Genomic DNA, 17253 nt, shown 5'->3' on the forward strand with positions numbered 1-17253 from the left:
TGTAAGAAGGTTAAATAAATGAATGAATAAATAAATAATAAAAAAAGGTAAAGACTGGGGTTTAGTCAAAATTAATTATGGCTTTTAGGAGCCCAAATCTTATTGATCTCAGTGAGCTCACATCTCAGAATTTGTTATTTGTAGCACTATTTAAAATTTGAGAGGGAAGAGAAAATTACTTATGACAAAGAGCTCATCAATCTGTTTAGCAATCAAAAGAAAGATCAAGGGGTGATTTGATTACAGCACAAGTGACTCAAAGGGAACAAGAGGGGAACAAAAAAAGCCTCTGGTAGGAAAGGGCTGTTTATTATAGTGAAGAAAGCCACAACAAACATGATCGTCTAAAAGCTGCAGACAAATTCATATGGGAAGGCATGAATTTTTAATAATAAGGTTGACAAAACACTCAAACCATCATTGAAAGGAAGAAAGTTTTTTTTAGCTTCTTAAAAACTGACAAATTTCTCATCTGCCTCCATGTCTCCATCAGTAGGCTTGATATAGCACTTTCAGTATATAAGAATACAAATATATGCCTAATGGGGCAGTAACAATCTGTTAATAATTCCATATTATTTTCAAAGTGAAAAGTTTCTGCTGAAAAAACTAGTTACAATTTGTATTTTGTTTTTTTTCACAGTTTACTGTAATCAAGTTTGGGTGTGATGATTTTATGCACAATAGTCTTAAGGGTTCAATGTCTGCAGATAGATAATTTATTCAGTTCAAAAATCAAAAAGAAGAGGGCACACATTTTCCCCAAGATAAAATTAAAATATTTAGTTCAAGTACTTGTGGAAGGTAAGAAAGCCAGTGTTTATGAGAGAAATATAAAAAAAAACCCCTTGAACACTTAAGGCTTCACAGCCAAAAGTTCCTGAGTTTCTTAAGCAAATCAGATGACTGCTTAAAAGATGCAAACAGGATCATTACTTTTTCCTAATGATGACAAAATACTTACGCTGTTATAAAAAGAAGTGCTTTTGTGTTTACGATGAGCATTTCATCTTACAGTATTGTAGCCATAAACCCACCCTCTTGTTCATAAACGTTCCTGAAAGGGAACACATTACTGAGCAGAGGCAGAATGAAACACTAAGCAAGTATACATTTTTGAGGCCGGAGAACTCAAGCCCATGATGATTTTTGATAATTGTGAATGAATAGTAAAAGAACAGTGTTTGGAAGGAAAAAGTTTTTTGCATTTTCATCCCCATTCCTGCCTCAAGTCTGTTTCCTGATTGTTTCAGCATCTTGGCAATTTTTAGTGATGCTTTTCCAAACATGTGAACCAGTCCTTTTCTGATTAGCTGAGCTGAAGAAAAAGTGAAAAAATATCTGACTTCTGATTCTGAACTAATTGCCTGTTAATGACTCAGTTCTCACCAACATTCACTTTATCCCAGCTCCCGCTACTCCTGCTGCTACCAGTTGGGAAACCACATCACTGCAATGTTTTCAGAATTGTATAGTTAGGAGGATAGAGGTAGAAGGATAGACAGGTAAGTCAAGTAACTGTTTATCTAGAGTTTTGGTTACTTGCTGCTTCATGGCAGAACCCCAAGCAGAAATAACCAGAAATCATAAAACTAATGAAAAACTAATATATAGGATTAGATATTCTAGTGTGACAAACTATCAACCTAATGTATCTAAAAAACTTGTCCTAATAAAATAAACTTCTCCTGAGTCTACAACGCTCAGGTAGTCCACTAAAGAACCACGGGTCATTTACATTACAGATGTGGTACAGAACTCTGCAGAAACCTTCTATCCAGATAAAGTAAAGCTAGATCGTGGTAATAAAGCTTGGAAGAGGACCAGCCAGCCCTTTCATTAGATTGTACAACGCAGAGGTGACAAGTAGAAAAATGAAGTTGCAAATCCATAATTCTAGTAAGGAAAGAGGCATGAACTTTCATACTCATAAGCAAATCCGATTTCTTTACCTGAACAGTCTCCAGAAAAATTTCTACTACTGTAGAAACTTCACTGAATGACAATATCAGCTATCGGGTTTTTTTTTTCCAGAATTGTAAAAGGTCTCTGCAAATTATTTTTGTTTAAATAAAATTTGTGGTATTTCCAACTTTCTGGAAACATTTTAAAGCATTACTGAACATCATTTTACAACTAACTGCATTACCTTAAGTATTATTCAGTTACATGAAAACAATCTACTTGCATCTGAGTTCAAGTATCACATTATCAGTTTAGAAAAACATGTTTTTAATTTAACATTCTTCTTGCATTTGAAATAGGTTCTATTACATTACCTATCTAGATAATTCAGGTCCACATAAAATAATTAAAAATGTTTCATCCACAAGTCTAGCTGTTCTTCCATCTAATGAGAAGAACTAATGTTTCATCTTTTCCACTACTTTCGTAACTGTTGCAAACCAAAGCCTCATAACACAATGCCAACCTCTCTCCTCCCCACCCAAAAGCAAGTCCTTGCTACTGGCAACCCAGACAAGCTTGTTGCTCAACATCAAAACCTACCCCTGCACCAGCCATTTTACCTAAATTGTAGCTTCCTAAAGATTAGTTTCATCCACTCTTCTATTCGTTATCTAATAACTTTTTTTTCTAAACTAGAAAGACGCAAAAAATGTTGAACCTTTTTTTCAGATCACAGTAGAACATCCGCTGCAGCAACTAATCCTGCAATAAAGATAGGTTAGTGCAAGCTAGAGCTGCTGGACAGCTCTGTTGAAATTATCTGGACTACAAACAGGCCGGAAGAGATTACTGGCAGGAGGTATGGCCTTAAGGCTCCTTCTATTCCATTACCCAGCATAAATACACCCTTTGTTACTGATGTGAAAGGGACTGCAACTCTCTTCCAGCCTCCTATCAACATGCATTGAGGCTATGGTATCAAGAGACACTCAGGGGAACTGACTTCAACCTTGATTTTTCCCTGTGATAAGAAGAATTCTTTAGCCTTTAGAAACATACAGTACTTTTGTGGATTCAGATAGCATTTGAGCTGTTACCTATGGAAATACAGTCTGCAATAGAAAGAAAAATATACCATGTTGAGCTTATAACCAAAAACTTACCATGAGACAACATTTCTTGCAGGAAGTGTCATCTAAACAAGATCCTACTGCCTCTTGAACTCCTCAAAGACAAGCCTGTGTATTTCTAGAAACCATTAGGAATCCTCAGTAGTAGACTGAGTCTACATTTTGATTTCAAAGAATCTTGAAAGCCATCAACAGATGGCTCTGGAAGGTGTTTACCTTGTCACTTGCACCTGCATGGAGTAACAATCCCTTTAATATAGCAAACGTGTGTGCAATTTTTTCCTACTGCTTTAGAAACCTCTTCTCAGTTGGTCAGTGGTTTTTTTAAGACTGGGAAAGTTTAGTTTTAATGGCCAGAAGACTATTTTTTCTTTTTTTTTTTTTTGGATGACAGTTGCTGAGTACAGATCACTAGTCATCATTCTTTTCTTGGTAAAAGCTGTACAGCACAATAGCAAATTTTGGTTCTAAGGAAGTCTGTGATCTGCAGAAGTCACATCAGCAGCTCAGCTTAAGATCCTCCTGTGTTGCTCCCCTCAACACATACACACATCCAACAGCATGTATGAAGAGAAGATATGAAGGAGAATGTAAAGACAACAACACCCATAATTTACCTTAATTTTTAGTGAAATTCTCTAATTACATGAACCAAGAAATGAAAAATACAATAACAATTTTGGCCTTCAGACAACAGAGTTTAAATACTGTGTTAAATCACAGTACTCTGCCTGAAGTAGACTTTTCACTGTGATCTATTATCAAGCTTGATTTTAGCTCCATTTTCAAAAGTAAAAAAGAGATCTTTTGTTTCATTTAAGTGGTGCATGCAATATCTGAAAATATGTGTGCATATTCACATATATATATAAACATATATATGTAATATAGTATGCCTTGGTCTTGCTTTTGATCCTAGCAGAGATGACTAAAACATTTATTTATCAAATGGACATTATAATTTTTCCAATATTATATATGGGAGAAATAAATTATTTCACCGACTTTGAAACAGCTAACAGTCTTTAACCTGTGAAAGATAAGACTCCTGGTGGAAGAGAACACTATACCAGCCAAATGAACTTAACCACTCTCATAATAGAATTTTTTCCTAACAGATCACAAGTTTCCAGATGATAGGCCCCACAGTTCAAGAGTTACATTGCAAATACTACAGAGTAAGATTCTTCCATTAGAGCTGAAACTGCTCTAAACTTAACAGATTCAGAATAGAACAACGAACAAGTAGTAACTTTTTAGTATAATGCAGTTATCTCAACTCAATACAAAAACCTCAAGGAGTATAACTACAATGGAAATCTGTGTTTATGCCAGCATAATCAGATATGACCTGTGGAAGCACTTTTTAATTAAAACAGGAGTTATCGTACCTTGCATAAGGACTTGGACACAAGCTTGTTATATCAGCTTTCTTTTTCACTTCAATTAGCTGGTAACGTAAAACAGTTTTACTACTTTCAGTGCATTTTTCAAGACCACTGAATAAAGCAAAAGAACTTTTGCTGTTCAGAAAAAGAACATCGTTGTTGCAACGTAAAGCCAGGAAATAAGAGCCACATTTACTAAATATTTTCAGGAGAGCATACAAAACCTGAATTTCATTTTAACACACGGACAGTAAAGAAAAATACCTATGGCCAGATATTGTTAGATGTCTTCCAAAGTACTTTTAGGACTTCTCAGATTCCACACTGCATTAATAAAATATGTGTAAGCTTAGTACTTACCCACAGAGGCATAATCATTTGGAAGTTCAGGATACAGTTTGTTTGTATTCTTTTTAGCTGAAAAAGAAAATAAAGTAGCAAGTTATATGATATACTAACTTATATTATATTTCATATGCTTCTTTTTTAATACATGTTCAGTAGTTACGAAATGATCGCAGTTATCCAAGGAGCAGTACAGAAGAAAGAAATAAGGACTTTGCCTTATATTTTTGTCCAGAGAAATAAATCAAGTTAATAACACGAGCTGCAGAGTAAAGCCTCTTTCAATGAGAGCACTTTGGTAGACAAACTGCTACGGAGCCAAAACTCTGCCTCCTCTGCTCTACTGTAAGACCTATTAAAATATAATGACAACCTAGAAGAGAAACTAAGTTTTCTAGAAACCAGAAGATTCTAGAAGTAGGACTAGCAGTTTCCAGTAGGACTGCTCTTTTTACTAAGAAATTTCATTGTACCATGGGGCTTCTACTATCCAATAAACATGAATGCTTCCTTTGAACTATTACACGCTTCTGTAACTATACAAATACAATTTCTATAGCAAATCTGTCAGAGGGAAAAGGTTTGTTAATATAAAACAAACAAAACATTTACCCTTTATTACTCATGGCACTATCCCGACATGCTTTCGGTGTTTGCCCAAGGAAGAACATTACAAAAATATTTTGTTAGAGACAGCTACCACTATAATAATTGCATTACATTCATTAGCTTTAATGCTCTAATTTTATATAGAGAATAAATTAGTCATTATCAAAATGTTTTCAACCTGGTGGTGTTGGTCTAACAGTGGGTTTAGGTGGCTCTGGTCTTGATGATGGTCTAGCAGGTGGGTCGTTTACCTAAAATGTACAAATTTTTATAAAAAGTTGCATCACACCTGGAAGTAGATTGTAACTTCAGAGCCTAGAGGTATGTAAAGCTACACTGAAAAAAAAAAAAAAAAAAATCACTCCTTCTCCATTGAAATTGTATGAACTCGAGAAGCATGCTAAAGAACTAGTGACATACACGACTGTAAAGTAATTCACCATGGGTTTAACAAAGATGAAACTAAATTATTGTCTATCAGTAACATCAACATCTACAAGAAAACATCTTCCACAGTTCTCAGTATTATACTGTAAATGTATGAATGGAAGATAGAAAAAGTAGAAAAATGAAGAGTATCCACATCAAACCTGGTATGCTCATTATTTGCATATTAACTTGAATAGTTGAACAAACTTTTCTAATCATCCCCTCAGATTTGACTATGCACTGGTATAAAAACAAGGATATACTTTGTTATTCTGGAGGATGCAAAGCAAAACCAGTAACATTCTTGTCCAGAAGAGCCTACCAGGGCAATACTTGAACGAATGTACTACTCACATGCAGTATCTACAATGTGTTTATGCCTTTAAGCATCCAATAGGGGAGGTAAGAACGCCATGTGAACATCAACATTACCACTGACTGGGAACAGTTCAGGAACAGAAAAAGACAACGTGAAAAAAGAGATGCACAAACCCTTCGTTGTTCCCTTACAGCTTTTCCTGGATTATTTTTTTGCTCTTCATTTTCATATACTTCAGTGAAGGATGCTAGAGTTTCATAAAGATCTTCTGCTTGAGCAGGAAAAGGCACATCACCAAGCAAGATGGCACTAGCACGAATATCCTGCCCATAAAACCTGATACAAAAGAAAAGACGCCAGGTATTTGATCATCACTACATTTCAATGTCTAGATAAATTCATCTTGTGCAAATGTTCCCCCACTCCTCCCTAGCCCTGCATTTCTCATACTGATCATCTACAGAGAAATGACAGAATTAGTTCAACATTGTAAATTTGGAATGATAAGCAATTGTAGCAAACCTCAATGCCTACCTACTACCTTATCTCAAAATGTTCTTTACCAGTAATATTTTGTTCCTGGTCACGCAGTATCGCATCAGCTAGACCATTTGAAAGGCAATCGCACAGCAAACTGAAGAAACACACACCACTATTACTACACTGTAATAGATTCCTTAATGACGTAATAAAATTCCTTAATGGAAGCATTGGGACTTCCACTTTATTAATGGAGATAGCTAAAAGTTACTGACATGCTGTCATTAAAATCAGTATTAGCCTTTGCTGATATTAGCAGAATTAAAGTTTTCATGAACACAGAACATACAAGTGCAAGACACTGAGAAGTTCCTTGGATTTTAAATTTAATAGGCTGAACAAAGGAAGCAGCATTCCATAAGCTGGGTATTTTATCAAATTCAGTGACGCTCTAAACCAGATTTTTTTTTTATTTCAAGTGGCCTAAAAGAATATTTCTCGTTATGCAGTAAATATCTCAATACCCATCTTCTACAATATTGTGCTGGGTTTAGATGGCAAGGTTTTGGTAAGGGGTGGGGCTGGAGGGGTGGCTTCTGTGAAAAGCTGCCAGAAGCTTCCCCCACATCAGACAGAGGCAGTTCCAGCTGGCTCTAAGACGGACCTGCTGCTGGTCAAAGCCGAGCCCATCAGTGACAGTGGCAGTGCCTCTGGGATAACATATTTAAGAAGGAGGGAAAAAACCTGCACAACAGCAACTGGGAGAGAGGAAGAGAATATGTGAGAGAAACAGCCCTGCAGACACCAAGGTCTGTGAAGAAGGAGGGGGAGGAGGTGCTACAGGTGCTGGAGCAGAGATTCCCCCGCAGCCCATGGTGGAGACCATGGTGAGGCAGGCTGTGCCCCTGCAGCCCATGGAGGGTAACAGGGGAGCAGATATCCACCTGCAGCCCATGGATAACCGCAGGCCAGAGCAGGTGGATGCCCAAAGGAGACGTTGACCCCATGGGAAGCCCACGCGGGAGCAGGCTCCTGGCAAGATCTGTTGCCCCATGGAGATAGGAGCCCATGCTGGAGCAGGTTTGCTGGCAGGACTTGTGATTCCGTGGGCGACCCACGCTGGAGCAGTCTGTTCCTGAAGGACTACACCCCATGGAAGGGACCCCCGCTGGAGCAGTTCATGAAGAACTGCAGCCTGTGGGAAGGACTCACGCTGGAGACGTTCATGGAGGACTGTCTCCCGTGGGAGGGACCCCATGCTGGAGCAGGGGAAGAGTGTGAAGAGGAAGGAGCAGCAGAGACAACGTGTGATGAACTGACCGCACGCCCCATTCCCCGTCCCTCTGTACCGCTTACGGGGAGGAGGTAGAGAAGTTGGGATTGAAGTTGAGCCTGGGAAGATGTGAGGGGTAGAGGGAAGGTGGATTTTTTTTTTTTAAGATTTGTTCTCATTTCTCATTATCCTACTTTTTTGTTAACTAGCAATAAATTAAATTAACTTTCCCAAGTCGAGGGGTTTTTTTGCCCTTGATGGTAATTGGTAAGTGATCTCCCTGCCTTCATCTCAACTCACAAGCTTGTCATCATATTTTTTCTCCTCCCATCCTGTTGAGGAGGGGGAGTGACAGAGCAGCTTCATTGGCATCTGGTGGCTAGCCAAGGTCAACCTGCCACAGATACACAATCTCTAAACATTCAGCATCATCTCAATCCCCATTGCAAGATGTCTAAATTGAAGAAACCCTTGCCCCTTAAGAAACTCTAAACTAAGCACAGTATGTTCTCACAACAAACTCTTTTTTCCAAATTGAATATGTCCTAGCTCATTTTGTCACTATGCCTTCACTGAATCTTCTAGATTTGAAGAGAACTTACTTGCGATTTGTTTCTTTCCTTTCAATTAAACAGGTTCCTTCCAGAGATACACCTGCAAACAGTCCTCGAGATTTGCAGTATGTATAGACAGCAGCAGAGCTTCTCAGGGCAACATCCCCTTCTAAGTTCCTAGAAGGAAAAAAGTTTTGGTTGACATTCTTCAATATGGCTTTGCAACATGAACAGTGATTATATTTTTATTTTAATCCTACCAAAAGTCAGCAAGAGTTTCACTTTCTTCTGTTCTTACAAACTCTATTGAATATATTCAAGTGGGTCAGACTTGAAATCCACTTTCAGTTCTCATTTCAGGCAGGATCCAGTACAAAGTAATTAAGCTGTTTGATAAGGTTTCCCTCTGAAGCACAAAACAATGTTGCCTCATGCGAATGCTCTATGTTAGACCTCCTTTCGCATTCACAAGTATGAAAATGATTAACTCATGTTTTAATAATGTTTTAAAACGATCTGATTATGTTTCCGATGACTTGGAACTCTATTCAATATATCCAAATCCTCCTTGATTTTATGGTGCCCAAAACAGCAGAAAATAGGTCATGTAAGGCCTTACCAGACCTCAATAGAATTGGAAGATTACATTTTTGTCCTACACAGGATCACATAATATTTTAGTTTTGAAGATACCTCAGGTAGTCAGCCAGTCCAACCTCCTGCTCAAAATGGATTCAACATCAAATTGAGATCAGGGTGCTCTGGGCTTTTTCTAGCCAGTTTTTGAAGACTTTCAAGGACAGATTCGACAGACACTCTGAGCAACCTGTGTCAGTGCTCAATTATACTCATGTTGAAATTTTTTTCCTGATATACAATCAGAATCTTCCTTGTTTCAATTTATGGCTACCATCTCTCACTGTCTTGCCATGCATCTCAGTAAAGAATTGGGGTCTGTCTTCTTGGTGATCCCCTGTTGGGAATGCAGCCTCTTGGAAGACCTCAGGGTCTTCTGTCCTCCAGGTTAAATAAGCCAAGCTCCCTCAGCCTCATCGTTCACATACTCCATGTCCCTGCCCATCTTGGTAGCTGTCCACTCCATGCACTCAAGTTTACAAACACCTTTCTTGTACTGCAGGGCTGAAACTGGACACAATATTCTAGGCACAGTACATGAAGTACCAAGCAAAGCGGAACAATCACTTCCCTTACCTACTGGTTACAGCTCTGTTGATGCAGCCCCCTACACTGTTCACTGCCTTTGCTATCAAGATGCACTGCTGGCTCAGCTTACTGTCCACCAGGACCCTGGCACCTTCTTAGTAGGGCAGCTACCCAGCCTGGCAGGCCCTGCCTACATAACTACAGAGGGTTCATCCAACCAAGAATGCAGAACTTAGCATTTGTCCTTGTTTAATTTCATGAGGTTTCCTGTTGGAGCTTTCCTCTACAGTCTCTAGGTTCATCTCTCTGAATGGGGGCCCTACCCTGAAGTGTATTGGCTGCACTCCGTGATTTGGTGTTATCCACAAACTTGAAGAGGATACTTTGCATCTGCTCGTCCAGGTCACTGATAAAAATATCAAGCAGGAGAGATCCCAGAAGAGTCTCCTGAAGAATTCCAGAGAAACATGGCTTCCAAGAACAACACGTGTCATTTACCACTACTCTTCAAGCCTGATGATCCAGTTTTTCACCTATTTGCTAGAGTGCTCCGCCCTGACACCTAGGCCACAATGTCCCAGCTTGGTCACAGAGATGTTGCAGGACAGCATACTGAACGCCTTTGCAAGGCAGATGACATTCACTGCCCTCCCCTGATCCACAGTTCTTTCATCTGTGGAATAGGTATCATCTTATCCTTTTATCTTGTCAGAAAAGATGAAAAACCATCAGTAAAAACTTATTCATTAAAAAAAAGGCATAAGGAGGCACATGTCCCATGAGCAGAGTCTGAGGCAACTGGGCTTGGTAAGCCTGGAGAAGAGAAGACTTAGGGGGAACCTAACAGCAGCCTTCAAGCATCTATGAAGAGGCAATCAAGAATACGAAGACAGGGTCTTTACAGCAGTGTATGGTGAAAGGATAAAATTTGAAGGACATAATTTGAAACAAGAAATATTCTGATTGGATGTAAGGCAAAACTTTTCACTATGAGGACTGCTGAAGAGTAGAGCAAGTTGCCCAGAGAGCCTGAGCAGTCTCCATCTTTGGAGGTTTTCAAGACCCAACTGGAATAAAAGCCTGAGCAACCTGATCTGAAGTCATAACAGACCTTGCTTTGAGCAGGAGGTTAGAGTAGGGATCTCGTAAGGTGCCTTCCAAGTTAAATTATTCCGTGTTTATATAATCTCATCCTTCAAAGTAAGATGGCTTAACCACTTAAGGTTTAGAAGTAATTATTTGGTGTGTTTTTTATTCACTGTCAGGCAGATCTGTGGTGACAGAAAGCACAGACCCAGAGGTTAATGAAAATAATGGTTCAGTCACGCACAGTAGCACCTGTGCTCTTTATTGAGCCTAGCCAAGCAGTCTCCTGCAAAAAGAGAATAAATCTTGTAACACCTTCCTTCTACCAATAAATGCCTTTACCAGGAAGGTAAAAAAAAAGAAAAAAAAAAGCAACAAGTGACTGAAAAGGCATAACACTACAAGAACAATATGATCCAGTCAACATACAGGTTGTACAGGTGGTTTTGTAACATATCAAAAAATCTACATCAATGTTTATACACAGCTTTAAAAACTACCTTTCATATTTAATTCTACCCCATATATAAATCTACCCCATACTAGGAAAGTGTTTTACTCACCTCCCCAGAGGTCCAATTGCCACAGTAAGATTTCCTCCAAGTGTAAGATTCCCTCCTTTGGCAAAAGCTTCTACTGCTCTTTCATGATTCAATATTATCACTAAGTCTGAAACCTACAAAATACCAAATAAAAGTACTATGCTTTTTAAGAAGAAAGTTAGAAGAGCACAGGAGAAGTATCTTCCGTTTTGCAGGAAAACAGGTGGAAGTACTGAAGATATTCCCTTCCCCAAAAGAAAACTAGCTCCAGATTCATCAAGGTTTTAATTCGTGTGAGAATCTCCCATTCTCTCAGAGAATTACTTCCTTTCTTGCAGAGGATTCTTTTGAAACGGTTTTCATAACAAAGCTGATTCTTTTTCTGTAAGGTATTTTGAAACTAAAAATCCTTTCACCTACTTTTTTCATCAAATTTGACTGATTTTTTTTTTTAAATGCTGATATGGTCAGTATGTGATAAACAACAGCTGTAACAGAAACCCTATTTTAATTCAAAATTTCCTAATGATCAAATTTTTATTTTCTATGGCTTTTGCAAATAATTATGAAGGCATTTTCAGACACGAAGACAGATCAGATTAAGAAAATAATTTTGATCCTTCCATAACTGAATTAATAACAGCAAGACAGAACTTAGTAAACAAAAATAACTGTCCAAAGAACGAACAGCAAAAAGGATACAGGTTTTCCTGTTACTGACAAATTTTTACTTTCTTGACAGAAAATTCGGGGTTTTATATATATATATATAAGTGTGTGTATATATATATGAATTAATATTTAATTTTGTAAGACTTGAATATATCAGATGTAGTCAGTTTATTCAAGAAACTATTAAACCAAATAACTGAAGAGCTAACAAAGTATTTTTGAAAGATTCAAATGCAAAATGGAAAAAAAAAAAGAAAATCACTATTTTTAAAAGTCTTCATTTGCTTGGATTGTGACATATAATGCACATACCAAAGAAGTTCTACTACTATTCAAGTTGATGCCTATTACCATCAGTACTGTAAAACTATAACTCTCTTTGATTTAACAGATTTTGATAGAAGTCTTCTTCAACTCTTTTCCCAAACTAGGAAGCATTTAAAGATGGAAAAAGTCCTTCAAACACAAGCATGATCCTATAAAGATCACTCTATCTTACTGAAAGCTCAGTACACACACTACATGAATAAAAAAAATACTGCAACTGTACCAGCCTGTTCAACAGAAAAGATTATACTTTTGTAGCTTACTGTAATGGATCATCTTTTCAACAGATATCTTGAGTACCCAAGGACTACTGTGCCTGATCTTTCATCTGATGGACTTGACTGAAAGCCAGGTTCAGAAAAAACTTTCAACTTACCCCAAATTCCAAACAGTGACAGCAGGGAATACAAGAGGAAATACCAGATTATTTGCAAAACAAGGCTGGTCCTGAAGTATTACACACAGTGTAAGAGAGGCCTTTGTTATTAGCCCCCAGTAACCTCCACCCCATCCCAAACAAAAGATAGCTGACATGAGTAGTTTCTGAATCATCCAGGGATGGAGAGAGAATGTCATTCATGATGCTGCTACCTCCTCTTACCCATTAAGAGGATGAATTCACAGCTAAAGCCAAATGAATCCATAGTGAGAAAACCTTCAAGGAAAGTATTTAGATGGATCTTAAAACAGGTCTTTAATTTGCGCTACCAATTTGTTTCGCTTGGAAAAACATGCAAATACTATGACTTCTGAAGACTGTGATTTCCTTCTTGTTGTTTAAAGGCATCCATAAGTACCACTACAACTACGCCAACTACAATCCCTCCTACAGGAATAAAATTAAACCAATTTCTACAAGGTTTGAGTTTATATATGACTAAAAGAATGCTGAAATTGGACTCTGGGCTCCTAAGCCACTTAGGTATTTCTGAATAGCATCTCTTCTCTGGAAGAAATAAATAAGATTATGTTATAATAATGCCAGGAAGGAAACAGTATTTTGTAAGCTGACTAAAATTTTGTAAGCTAATATTGCTCAGAAAAAACAGCCTCTCAGAAATAGCTTCTGTATTGAAATTCTTTGAGTACGTATCAATGGTAAATGGTTACATTATCTCAAATATCAGATGGAGATAATTAAAGGAAAAGTTCCATAGATTAATCAAAGCATGCGAAGAGTCTGTTTCATTGTCATAAAAGCAAAAACCAAACCAAAACTCAAACCATGGGGCTCAAACTCAATGTTTTGTAATGCATTCAGATCCTGTAGTCATGAAAACCAAAGAAAAACCCTTACAAAAATTAATAATTTTGTATTCACAGCATCCTTTAATAAGTGCACAGTAATGCCTGAGATCACGTAGTGAACAATGAGGATACAATAAAATACTGATCTGTTGCTCATTACATGAGTGCTGGCTGACTGGCTGTCAGGACAGGGATAGCTGGTTAGCTGTAGGAATCACACTGGGGGCTGGCGTGGACCACCCAGATCAGCTATACAGGGGTTCTTCTGAAGAGCAGAACACCTATAGCAAGAGATCTTGTTGGCAGCATACTGCTACTTTGATTTTCTTTGGGAATCAGCAGAACAGAAGCTAAACAGAAAGAAAAGAGAAGGACAGGATGGGAGGCTAGGGTGGGAAAGAGGAGGAAAGACTGAAACAAACAAGGGTGAAGGAGCTGTGAGGAAGAAGAGAAGGGAAGCAGAGAGCTGTCAGGGCTCAGATCACCAGGATTTCTCTGAACATTTTGAGAGTCCCTTACTTAACCATTTCTGCTGGCTGAAAACCGGCTTGTTTTCTATAGCATTCCTTCAGAGGAGGCACCATCAGTTTTGGTGCTCCCAAACTGAAGTATGAAGTCAGTAATCACAAGTTTGAGTGGGAAATGAATGAAGTACAGTAGCATTAGCTAGACTCCATTTTACTCCACCTTTAATTCCTTTCATTGTTTCTTGCCAGATGGAGTTCCTGTGCACTTTAACAAAGCATTTGATACAGTCTTAAGTATAGGATAATTTTAATTAACTTCAATTGGTTTCTATGTGAACACTGACTGGAAGCTTTCCATAAGTGAAAAATTCAGTCTGCTGGAAGTCAGAAATCGAGGAAATAGCTGTTACGTCACTTCTTTTCATTTAAATGTCTCCAAAAATTAGACTGATAGGATCAAAACCCACATTTTGTTTGTCTTGTATAAATGAATTTTATAATAGCTTTTTCACACAGAAAAAAAAAGATTCTACTGTCTCACTAACATTTAGATCGCTGTTAGTGCATTTTAATTTATTGCAAAAAAAGTTACTAACAAGTATTTCAAATGCAAAATTATACCTCAATTCCAATTTCAAATCCACCACCAAGGCCAGCAATTCCTATTGCAGAAGGAGCAGACCAGGCTGTCATGCAAAACAAGACAAATTTACAGAATTTTTACCACATGTTACAATAAATACTCATTTTATTATTAGAATTGAAAAAAACCTAACAAATTCTCTGTTTAAAACTACAATCAAAACCACTACAATGCAGTCACATAACTATACTGGTTTATCCGACAGAAAGGAATTTAAGAAATACAAACCCTCATGACTTAAACAAATCTTTGTTACAAATTATTTATCATACAGGGGTCCATAAATGGATATAATTCATTCTTCTTATGAGCTTTAAACTATACACTTTTATATTTCATCCTTTTCTACAAAGCTACTGAAAGCATTTACATCTGGTCAAAAGTAGGTACAAAATTTTGAAAATAGCTTTCAAACCAAACATTGTCACCTACTGGCTTAACTCCTCACACATCTCATGGTTTATGCTATGAAAAGAAATAATGAAGAAAGAAAATTTTTTTTTTCTTTTAATTCTCCCATGAAGTACAAAAGGAAAATATTCACTTACTTCCATTAGGAAGACGAGCTAATACAATTCCACTTCCGCCTCGAGCGGTCACCAAAAATCCAGCTTTGATAACGGATAAAACTGCAAGTCCTTTGGCTTTAGCTATTACATGAGCTGAAACAGCAAAATCATTTATTCAAGATCTTGTAAGACAATTTCTAAGAGAAGAGGAAAATAAAACTCTACATTTAACAATTTTGAACACATAAGAGTCAAACAACTGAAGCAAAAGCTTGAAGAAAACTGCAATAAAGCTGAACTGATAGTGATGCCTCCAATCCATAGTCAACCACAAAGCTCACAGGTCACATTAGCCTGTGCCAGTCTCTACACTGCCACAACTGCTTCAGCTATCCCGGTTAGTTCATATAGAATTAGTTTGCTTATTGCCATGAACATTGTGCGTGAGTACTCTCAGCAAGATAAAGAGGCAGTGAAGAGTTGACATCCATGTCTCTACAGACTTTTTGGAGGAGTCTGAATTTAAGTCACAGCCACACACAGCAGCCTAATCAGCTTATATCATTAGACAGTGTTTGTGGCAAATAAAGTGTCATCATCCTGCAAGTCTCATTACAGACCTTCTGGAACATAATAGTTATAAATTCAAAGCCACAACCAGCAACACCAGGTGAAGGAAGACACTAGGAGAAACACAGAATAACAATTGCAAAAATAAAGAGTACAGCTGAAAATAAGAGTGCTTAATCAGTATCAAAGGAGAAATGCATCCTGATTTCTTTTCCTCAGCTTATTTTCATCGACCTAATTCTAACAAATACAGATATTCAAGAACTAGAGATACTATTCCAAATTCTCCCTTAAGAACAGACATTCACAGGGTGAGCATGAGACAGTCCATCCACCCCAGAGAGAAGCCTTCCTGTGCAGATGCCCTGTGGTTGTAAACATGGCAAGAGATCTCTCCCAGTAAGTAATGTCTGCCTTGAATACAGCAAACTGAAACCCTTTACTTCCAAAATATTGTCATAAAAGTTACGGCACCCCAGATCTTCCTTTCTCTTTAAGTTATCGTCAGTGAACACAGAGGGAATTGCTAAAGAGAGCACAACTGCAACACAGGGGAATGCTGGAGGTTTTAGATGAATTAAAACATTTTCTTTACTCACGAGGTATGATTTTATCGGGTCCATTTCTGGAAGTTATTTCTGTAAATTCTCGTAATATTTTAGCTGCCTTTTTAGCTTCTGACTTCAAGTTGGAAGGTATAGGGTTATTCACTGTAAAACATGAAAGAAATAATAAATGATATCTATGATCGGTTCAGGATAGCTCATATAAAAATGTATCAGCGTAATTTGTATGGGAAAAGTGTTTCTTTCCCATACAAGTAAAGTATGGGAAAAGAGTAAACCAAACAAAGCTGGAAACAGCAAATATAAGAAATGATCTTCTGCATCAGACCCACATTTTGTCTCTGATGGATGTAACAGAAGACATCACTTAGGAAGAGCACACAAGCCTGGTTCTTTTCCCCAGTCTCTTTCCCTTGGAATTCCTCAGAATCCACAGTGATAACAACAAGGATACATCTGCAGTTGTTCCTGTCACTATTCATTTCTGGGCTTGTTGCATATGAATTTGTCTAATAGCTTTTCAAACCGGCCTACACTCTTTTCCTCCAGAGCTTCTGCAGCAGCAGTTCACTACCTGCTACTTAAAGAAAGACTTGATCAATTTTAAATTAATCTACTAGTTACAGTGAAAGCCTGCTAGTTAAAGTCTCATGAATTCTGGTGAACAACTACTGCATTTAACTTACCCACTACCTTCATACTTTTATAAATAGCCACAGCCTCCCAGCCTTTTCCACCTCTCCAGGAGTCCCAGCTGCCTTAGTCTCTCCTCAGGGTAGTTGCTCCATCACTCTGATCACTCCAATTGCTCTTCTCTGTACTACCACCAACTCTGCTGTCTTTCAAATCAGCAGCTGTTGACCAATGAACACTAAAAGGTTAACCTCTCTTCAGTAGATTTCTCTTACAGAGCTAAACTTGCAGCACGTTCCGAAAGTGAACAAAATTCTATTTCAGACCAAGAAATTTCCTTTAGAAGTCTACTTCCTGCTGAAGGGCTTATCTATATTTTCTCTCCAATGTG

At 37.8% G+C, this 17253-nt stretch overlaps 1 protein-coding gene across 3 annotated transcripts in view; it reads right to left on the bottom strand.

The window, feature by feature from the left end:
• SH3YL1 (SH3 and SYLF domain containing 1) overlaps nucleotides 1-17253 on the bottom strand; it is a 51448-nt gene that overhangs the window by 21869 nt on the left and 12326 nt on the right. Inside the window, exons 2-9 of one of the 3 annotated variants that reach the window (XM_068416376.1) lie at nucleotides 16263-16373; nucleotides 15133-15246; nucleotides 14563-14627; nucleotides 11249-11361; nucleotides 8484-8612; nucleotides 6320-6464; nucleotides 5559-5631; nucleotides 4787-4843 (exon numbers count right to left, since the gene is read on the bottom strand). In XM_068416376.1, coding sequence (XP_068272477.1) covers nucleotides 4787-4843; nucleotides 5559-5631; nucleotides 6320-6464; nucleotides 8484-8612; nucleotides 11249-11361; nucleotides 14563-14627; nucleotides 15133-15246; nucleotides 16263-16373 — 807 coding nt within the window. Of the gene's footprint in view, nucleotides 1-4786; nucleotides 4844-5558; nucleotides 5632-6301; nucleotides 6465-8483; nucleotides 8613-11248; nucleotides 11362-14562; nucleotides 14628-15132; nucleotides 15247-16262; nucleotides 16374-17253 lie in introns of those variants that run through there. The other 2 variants (XM_068416301.1, XM_068416457.1) reach the window with 2 other exon arrangements.

The sequence above is a fragment of the Nyctibius grandis genome, chromosome 1 (genome assembly GCF_013368605.1).
Source record: "Nyctibius grandis isolate bNycGra1 chromosome 1, bNycGra1.pri, whole genome shotgun sequence".
Lineage (NCBI taxonomy): Eukaryota > Metazoa > Chordata > Aves > Nyctibiiformes > Nyctibiidae > Nyctibius > Nyctibius grandis.